The 9,399-nt window shown below is 41.2% G+C and overlaps 2 protein-coding genes across 2 annotated transcripts; both read left to right on the top strand.

The window, feature by feature from the left end:
- Positions 1-3,438: 3,438 nt before the first annotated feature.
- On the top strand, positions 3,439-4,047 carry LOC149188525 (uncharacterized). Its single transcript, XM_089409982.1, has one exon. It carries the CDS (start codon positions 3,439-3,441, stop codon positions 4,045-4,047), a length of 609 nt encoding a protein of 202 aa, XP_089266108.1.
- A 150-nt stretch (positions 4,048-4,197) lies between these two features.
- On the top strand, positions 4,198-7,590 carry LOC149188524 (uncharacterized). Its single transcript, XM_089409981.1, has 4 exons — positions 4,198-4,465; positions 4,847-4,950; positions 5,836-6,459; positions 7,003-7,590. The coding sequence occupies exons 1-4, from the start codon at positions 4,198-4,200 to the stop codon at positions 7,588-7,590; spliced, it is 1,584 nt and encodes a 527-aa protein (XP_089266107.1).
- The last annotated feature ends 1,809 nt before the right edge of the window (positions 7,591-9,399 follow it).

Raw genomic sequence — 9,399 nt, 5'->3', positions numbered from 1 at the left:
TATTAGTTGTCTACTCCTAGGTAGGCACGTACTAGACTCTAACTTTACCCCTCTGAACACAATATCTGATATAGTGGTACCAGATCTTGATGTGCTTAGAGCAGTCAAAGAACACTGGATTTTTAGAGAGATTGATGCAGCTCTGATTGCCACAGTGTATTATTGTGGGCTTCAACTCCTGACTAAAAAACCTAACAAGTAGCTTCCTCAACCATATGACCTCATAAGGTGCCAGACTGTGTCATATCCCAAATTAAATTTTGACACAGAAATTCCCAATTTTTCAATTTTGGTAATATATATATATATATATATTGGGAGAGGGAGTATGTGGGGGAGGGAATATATGGGAAGGTGTATATGGAGGAGGGTCAACATATTGACCGAATGGGAAGTGAGGTATTAAAAAATCGTGAGAGGATTTAAATAGTGGCAAGGCGGTATGAATGATGAGAGAGGGAGTATTAACACGTAGGGGAGTAGTGATATGGTGAACCGAGTTGTATGGAGGTGGATACATGTATATGCAAAAAATGCATGTATAATATGGGCAATGTTTACAACGGGAGTTGATACCAGCGTATGGGCAATGGGAGGTATGCGGTATTAACCGGAGCTGTGATATGCAATGTAGCCACAGTCAGGAGGACCGAGCCGACGGAGAGTCAACTGTGCAGGAGGTCCAAGCCAACGGAGAGGGGGTCGAGCCAACGGAGAGCCGACTATGCAGGAGGGTCAAGCCAACAGAGAGACGACTGTGCAGCAGAGCGGAGCTAACGGAGAGTCGACTGTCTTACGTGTGACTGTGGTGTTATACGAACCGGAGGGAGGTGATACCACCAACCGGGACCAATGTAATATGATACACAATGCAACATCTGATGTAATGCAACCGAGTAACATAGTGTTACAACATTCAACACATTAATACCACAGAACTCAATGTCATAACCACAAGAGGAAATACTGTAGCACAATAATACCACAACAGTCAATGTAACATATGCCACCAAACTTGTTAAAAAAAAATCGACATACCATAAAATCGATCCTTCAGCAACGTCTAGCAACACAGGTTTTGATCCTCTTGGCATCATAAAATTGATCCTCCAACAACACAGGTTTCGATGTAGATTAGCGCTTAACTCAGAGAATGGAGCAATGGCAGAGGTGTCAGTTCTGCAAAATGGGTAGAACATAGGCAGTAGGGAGTTACAAGGGCAGAGAGGGAAGCCAAAAATGGCATTGGCTCTAATACCATGTCAAGCCATGAGGTAACTCCTCAAATCAATTGTGTTTATTCATTAATATTACTCATGGTTATATACATGAGGGAGTGACTCTTGGGCATCACCTCTCAATGGCTCTTTATTTTCCATTATTTCTTATTTACATTATTTACAAGTGTTCACCCAATCCCAATGATTAGGTGTCAACATATATATATATATATATATATATATATGTTGACACCTAATCATTGGGATTGGGTGAACACTTGTAAATAATGTAAATAAGAAATAATGGAAAATAAAGAGCCATTGATATAGGATAAATAAATTGTGGAGATATTTCATAAATTTTGGAGAAAAGGAAATATTTGAGACTTAGGGAAAAGAAGAAAAAATAAAGTTAAGTTGTGGAGTTACCAAGCATGGAAATTGAACCATGGGAAGGATCAAACCATGGTATGGGAAAAATCGAACCATGGTATGAGGAAGTGAAAGAAAAAATAAAAGGAAGGTTGGGGCCTCATTTTGATCATTTTGGTTTTGGAATTTCATTTCGAAATTGGAGGTTTGCTTAAGTTGTTGAGCTAAGTCAACTAGTGTTGTTTAGCATAAGTATTTCCAAGTGGAGAATCTCGACTCTCTTTTGGTGAACTTAGAGTATCATCCTAGGAGAGAAAACTTGGAGTTGATTGGATATTTCTTTACTTGCATTTTTTGAGCTATTTCATCTCTACAACAAGTAGGTCACTTTTGTTGGAGCAGTTTCTACAATCTTTTTTCGAGTTTATGGACATGAAGAAGAAATTTTAGCTAAATTTGAAAATAAAAAATTAATTTGCATGCATGACATTTATCTATATTTCTTTATTTAATTTGTTGGCTATAAACTAAGTCAAAGTAAATCATTGTTGATTTTGTAACTTAATTTGTATAGTTGTCTATTTTCTATTCTGGTTAACGTAAGCATCTATTCATAAAATCGACATTATATAATGATTATTTCTATTTCACAATTAAACATAATAATATTCATCTGCACATCCTTTAGTCCGCAAATATTCATACCTTTATAAAATCATAGTTGTACACAACTTCTCTTGTTAGCGGTAGAGGAAACAACTATGACATCAATGCACAATCTAGTCCCTTATCTACACAATGAAACATGATAATAATAACATATTAACATTAATATTTTAACATTAATTCCTATATGCACCTCTCATTCTCCCACAAATACCCCCTCCTAATTTTTCCCTTGCAAAATAAAGTTCCCAATGCACCCCTCATTTTCCCACCCATACCCCGCCCTCTGCACAATAAAAGTTTAGTATAGTAAAAGATACACATAATGAAACACAATAATATTAATTATTATGTTCTCCCACAAATACCCCATCCTCTACAAATATTCACATCTATATAAAATCATATCTCTACGCAACTTCTCTTTTGCACATACTCCGTCCTTTGTACGATAACATTAATTTCATCCTTGTCGTTACTTTCGAATACCCAATATTGCATTCACTAAAAGCTCTGCACAATGAAACATAATAATATTAATACAATTTTGTTTCATATTTGAATTAGTTAAATTTTCGAACAACTAAAACATGGGAAAACAGGGGAGCTCTGGTGGGAACTAGGGTTTGAAGTTCACGGTTTCTATAGCAGCCTAAGTACTAACTCTGGAGAAGAACAGGGCCAGAGCGGCAGAGCTTCACAGAAGGGGGCAGACTCTAACCCGACAGATGGAAAACACGGGGTCCATTGGGACCCCATCATACAAACAAATAATGATGAACAAGAAGACATCACAGATTGGAGTGCAGATATCAGGGTCTGAGAAGTCAGATAAGGAGATTCCATCCAGCAAGGGGAAGAGAAGTAATGAAGGTAAAAACACCAAAAAACTGAAGGAAAATGATGAAAGAAAAAGTACAGAGTACAGAGACAGTGAGAATCCCTCCCATGGACAGTTTTCTCAAGGAAACAAACTGGAGAAGGAACAGGCAGTGGCAGAGGAAGAGGTTCTAAATCAAGATAAAGAGGAAAACAAGGGAACAACATCAGCACCCAATGGGGAAAAAATCAAGGTCCGTGCAAGCCCAAAGCCACAAAAACCCTAAGGGTTGTGATTTCTGATCCGGAAATTCAGTCGTACCAAGATCACATGGTCGAACATGCAGTGATCTGCAGGTTCATGGGGTTTTGGCCAACAGAGCGAGCACTGTGCCAGTGGATAAAGCAACAATGGAAACCCAGAGGAGATGTTAGGCTGCACTTAGGAGCCAAGGGTTTCTTTACTGTTGTCTTCTCCAATCTGGAAGACAAGGATCGGATATTCGATGGAGGGTCGTATTTCTTTGCCTCCGCGAGTCTTTACATAAGGCCTTGGAAACCCAACTTCGTACCAGAGAAGGAAACCTTCAAGCAGGTACCAGTTTGGATACGCCTTTTTTCTCTTCCAATTGATTATTGGGGACACGCAGCTCTGGAACAGATAGGTAACAAGCTAGGGACCTTCATCAAGGCCTCAGAAGCGACATTACAAAAAAGGTATACATCTTGTGCTAGAATCTATGTGGAGATGGATGTTTCGGGAGCATTGCATGAGGGCCTATGGCTGGAATACAGAGACGAAGATTATTTCCAAGCCATTGACTATGAGCAAATCCCGTTCCGATGTAGAAAATGTCATGAGCATGGTCATTTAATTAGAGAATTCCCACTGAACAAAGCAGCAGGGGAAAATAAGGAAAACAAGGGAGAAAAGAACAAGGAAACCTTCACCAGACCAAAAGAAAAATAGAGAGAAAATAAAAAACGCCAAACCAAGGTGAGTACTTCACATGGAAACATAAGCAATGCATTTGAAGTATTAGAAACAGAAACAGAATCAGAGGACAACAATAAAGAACAAGAAACCACGAAAACAAGCAGATCTACAGCAACACCAGAAATGAAGGAACCGAAGGAGAACCCTTTAAGTATCTTCCATCAGGTTCAAGAAACTACGGAGGGAGTAGAAGAAGATTCGGAGATGTTCACCAGTGAAATAGGGCTCGAAGATATGGAATTAAGCGACATACTAGAGCAAGAAGGTATGGATCTACCAAACATGGTTGAGAACTGGAAAAAGAAGGGAATGGAACATATATTGGAAGAGGAGGTAAAGAGAATCAATGACATATTCATAGCATGGCAACGGGCAGAGATGGAGCTGCAGAGTAAGTGCTTAGGAACAGCTAAGGGGCTAGGGATCTGCACACAGGGATTGCATCAAACCTCCTTAAACTCCAAGCACCGGAAAAAGAGAGGAAGAAGAACTAACAATGAAGCATTACAAGAACTAGGACAAATGCTTTTAAATTCAGGTAAGATGAAAGCCCTTGAGGCTTTCTCACTAACCTCCTAAACTCTGTTTAAAATGAAAGTTCTTTCTTGGAATGCTAGAGGGCTTAATAGCCAATCAAAACAGCGTCTATTAAAGAAGAAGGTCCAAAAGGAACAACCAGACATAGTGTTTGTGTAGGAAACTAAGTGCTCAAGCAACACGGTAGTTAATATTAGCAAAAAACTAGGTAAATGCATGGAATACTTGGAGACAGCTAGCAATGGATGGGAGGGAGGCTTGGTCATTTTGTGGAATCCACAGGTTATCCAGCTCCTTTCCTCTGAAGCAGCCAGATCCTACATAGCTTTAGAAGTCCAGGTAGTAGGGAACTCAGAGACTTATCTTTGTACCAATGTCTATGGTCCCCAGAATCTAGAGGCGAAACTTATTTTTCTAAGAACACTTTTCAACCTGAAGCAAAGATATCCTCAAGCTAAGGTGATCTTTGGAGGTGATTTCAACATGATCACTTCACTCACGGAAAAGAGAGGAGGTATTAGAAAACTTAACAGAGACTCTGAAGCTTTCCTAGACTTCATTAGATCGGCCAATCTGGTTGATGTTCCCCCCAAAAGTGGCACTTTCACGTGGAACAACAAAAGGGGAGGTGAAAGGCAAATAGCCTCTCGTCTGGATAGATTTTTAGTAACAGAAAGCATTCTTCTGGATGGTATTAGTGTTGAGTCGGATATTCTTCCCAGTGGAGGGTCAGACCACTGGCCCATCACAATTACTGCTGCAATCCAAGGCACTCCTAGAAATAAACCTTTCAGATTTGAAAATTTCTGGCTTACTCATCCTGAGTTCATTCAGAAAATTGGACAATGGTGGAAAGAACCGTTGGGCATACGGGGGACCAAAATGTATCTTCTGCAGGCTAAGCTGAAAAACATCAAAGCCAAAATCAAAATCTAGAATCATGAAGTCTTTGGGAATATATTCAAGGAAAAAAAGAAACTGGAAGAGCAAATGGAACATATTCACGAAGGATGGATTCAAGGTATCATAGACCAAGACACTGTGGACAGGGAAAAGAAGCTCATGCAGGACTGGCAACTTCGATGCCAACAGGAGGAAACACTTTGGAAGAAAAAATCTTGAATCCAATGGCTTAAAGAAGGTGAACAGAACACGAAATTCTTCCATAGATCAGCCATTGACCATAGAGGGGCTAACAAAATTCTAAGCCTTAATGATGAACAGGGAGCCACAGTACAGACACATCAAGAAATCTCCAACCTACTTATAACCCACTTCAGCAGAATTGCTCAGGAACCTGGGATCAACAAAGAGGAGGCCATTAAGGAACTTACATCCTCCATCCCCAAACTAATTACGAAGGAGCAAAACACAACTTTATTTCGAGAAATCTCCCTAGAAGAGGTGGAAGAGGCCGTAAAAGAGATGCCAAATGGTAAAGCACCTGGGCCGGATGGATTTACCATCGACTTTTACAAAGCTTGTTGGGAGATAGTCAAGACAGAAGTTTGGGAAGCAGTGGAGGATTCACGGTGCTCCTCTTCAATCCTCAAGTCCCTCAACTCTACTTTCCTTGCCCTTATTCCGAAGGAGGAGGAAGCTAACACGCCCTCAAAGTTTCGTCCAATTGCTCTCTGCAATGTCCTGTACAAGATTATTTCCAAAATCATAGCCAATAGAATGAAACCCATTCTTCCTGGTATTATTTCAGAAGAGCAGTTAGGCTATGTAGAGGGAAGACAGATTTTGGACAATATCTTACTAGCACAAGAGATGATTCACACACTTAAAATGCAGAAGAAAGCAGGAATGATGATGCAATTAGACCTGTCAAAGGCATATGATAAGGTAAACTGGCACTATCTAGAAACCATTTTGGAATCCTTTGGTTTTGCTAAGCAATGGATAATTTGGATCCTAGCTTTGGTCAAATCCACAAGATTTTCAATACTGGTTAATGGAGCCCCAACTACCCAGTTCTCTCCTTCACGTGGTTTGAGGCAGGGTGATCCCTTATCCCCCTTCCTTTTCGTGATTTTGATGGAAGGTTTAAGCAGACTAATCAGAAAGGCCAAAGAGGAAGGAAGCATTGAAGGACTTCAGCCCTTGCCCTCAATTCCAGCAACAACTCATCAGTAGTTTGTAGATGATACAATGCTGCATGGCACACCCTCCATTAAAGAAGCTCTGGGCTACAAAAGCATTCTCAATCTTTTCAGCAAAGCCTCAGGTATGGAGCTTAATCTTTCAAAATCCTCTATATTCTTTTTTAATACGCACCTAGCTGTTCAAAAAAATCTCTCTTCCATTCTAGGCTTCAAAAGATGTAACCTCCCCTCGAGATATCTCGGCGTTCCTCTGACCAACAAGCCCTGGCAAAAATTGCACTAGGAAAAGCTTTTAGCTAGCCTGGAAAAAAGATGTCATCATTGGACACACAGAGCCCTGAACTTCGCAGGTCGACTGGTCCTCTCCAAAGCAGTCCTCCAGGCCATACCACAGTACATGCTTTCCATTCTTCCAGCTCCCAAAGGAGTTCTGCAGAAGATAAGGGTCATACAAAGGGCTTTTCTCTGGTCGGGTAATTCAGAGAAGAAGAAATGGTCGTTGATGGCGTGGAATAAGCTTTGCAAACCCAAACATCTAGGAGGGTTGAACCTGCAGGACCCATTCACGGTTAACCGTGCTTGTGGGGCAAAATTATGGTGGAGGTGGATTAAAGAACCCAAATTACCATGGGCCAAACATTGGAAAGAGAAGTATGCCCAAAATTACAGACTGCAGAACTTAATCCGAATGCAAGAAACTCCGGAAGGCTCTCCAATTTGGAACCTGGCGAGAACTAACCGACATATTATTCAGGAGCAAAGTTTTTGGGAAATTCGAAACGGAAAGACGGCCCTTTTCTGGGAGGATGCATGGCAACAACTCCCTAAGCTGGAAAGCCCTGAATTCGTAGATATCCAAAGAAGAAACTAGGAACTAGGTAGAACCACAGTGAATCAATACTGGAAGCCTAAAGAAAATGACCAGGCATGGAGAACATGGCTATTCCATGAGACAAAATCTCTGGCAGAAGAAAACAATAGTTTAAGGAACCTGCGAACACAACTGGCCAAAAGAAGGATAAGGCAAGCAGGGGATAATGACCAATTACACTGGGGAAAGCTTGAAGGGGGCAACTTCACACTTAAAGAAGCAAGAACACATATAGAAGGTAATGAGCATGAAGAGACAGTCAAGTGGCACAGCAAAGTATGGGATGCCCAACTTTGGCCGAAGATTAAAACGTTCCTCTGGCTTCTAATGCACAGGAGAACGCTCACTTGGGAGAATCTCCAGAAAAAAGGATTCATAGGTCCTTCTCGCTGCCCCATGTGTGGAATTGAGGAGGAAACCATGAATCATCTCCTCAATACCTGTGAATGGGCAGACAACATATGGAATTGGGTGGAAGCCACTCTTAAAAGGACGGACAGGATAAGGAATTCAATTCAAGAAACTATAGAGAATTGGAGAGGTAACTTCTCCAGTACCCAATCGGTTAACACAATATGGAAACTCATTCCAGGGTTTATAGCATGGACAATTTGGAAAGAAAGAAACAGGCGAGTATTCCTAAATGAAACAAGAGATATAAATTACACAAAAAACACAATTCTTCAAAATATCAAGCAGACAGTTCTCTCCAAAGGGAGAATGGAACAGGACAAGAACATCTTTGATTCAGACTTACAGATTCTGAAAGCTTTTGGCATTAACATGGGAACCTTCGCGCCCTCTTCGATTCACCGACAGGAACTGAACTCCAATGGGAATTTCTGGATTCCTCCACCGACAGGCTTCCTCAAACTCAATTTTGATGGAGCCTCCAGGGGAAATCTGGGACCTGCAGGCATTGGAGGTGTTCTCAGGGATAGCAAAGGTGAAATTCAGCATATTTATAGTCAATCATTGGGCGAAGGAACTAATAACAAAATGGAATTTGCAGCGCTTGAGCAAGGTTTGAGAATTCTTAGAAGATTGAAAGCTGGAGCCACAGTGGTGGAAGGGGACTCTCAACTAGCAGTCACGGCAGCAAGAAAACTGTATACAGGAGCTAAACCAAGTAAAGTCACAAGGCACTGGAGGCTTGCCAAGGTAACAGAACTTATCGCAGAACATCTATCATGCCTGGACAGATTAATCCTTCATGCAGTCAGACGTAAGGCGAATGTAGTGGCAGATCATTTGGAAAATTACGGTGTCGATAATCCCTCAGCCCACTGGGACACCTGTTGGTAGGAGATCACATGCTCGGAGCTGAGGAACAGGTGCACTCTTCTTTCGAGGCAGGATATTATTTAACGAAAGAAGTGGGGAAGGGTACGAAGAATTTCCACTTGTGAGAAGAATGAATTCGACCATTAGAAGAGACATTAGGATAAGTGGATGGCAGGCTCAGGTAGTACAAGAAAGGAAGTGGCAATTAATTCACAAGAATGTAGAGCTGGTACCAAGGAGCACAGCGAACAAAAAATATGGGCAGCACCGGAATCAAACCACAAAGGGAGACACTTGGCAATCCACAAATTGGTTCAAGCGTGGCAAAGTTAATAATAAGGATTCGTATCATCAACAAAAATATGGGGATCGGAGTAGCAGTTATTATGACTGGACAGGCGATCATCAAACGGAGAAGTGGGAAGCCTTAGGCTGGTCGAGGTTTCCATCTACTATAACTACGGGATCCCAACGCAAGAGTAATGCACTGCCTTCCCAAGGACTCAGCATAGTATTCAGTTGTGT

The sequence above is a fragment of the Pinus tabuliformis genome, chromosome 3_1, assembly GCF_031772625.1.
Source record: "Pinus tabuliformis cultivar Carrire ecotype Pingquan chromosome 3_1, CPIR1, whole genome shotgun sequence".
Lineage (NCBI taxonomy): Eukaryota > Viridiplantae > Streptophyta > Pinopsida > Pinales > Pinaceae > Pinus > Pinus tabuliformis.
This window is presented reverse-complemented; position numbering and strand designations above follow the sequence as displayed.

Coding starts and splice junctions, on each gene's coding strand:
- LOC149188524 (XM_089409981.1), top strand. CDS start 4,198: ATGAAGGAACCGAAGGAGAACCCTTTAAGTATCTTCCATCAGGTTCAA. Junction 4,466..4,846: donor GGCAGAGATGGAGCTGCAGA/GTAAGTGCTTAG, acceptor ACTTGGAGACAG/CTAGCAATGGATGGGAGGGA. Junction 6,460..7,002: donor TGTCAAAGGCATATGATAAG/GTAAACTGGCAC, acceptor AAATTGCACTAG/GAAAAGCTTTTAGCTAGCCT.
- LOC149188525 (XM_089409982.1), top strand. CDS start 3,439: ATGGGGTTTTGGCCAACAGAGCGAGCACTGTGCCAGTGGATAAAGCAA.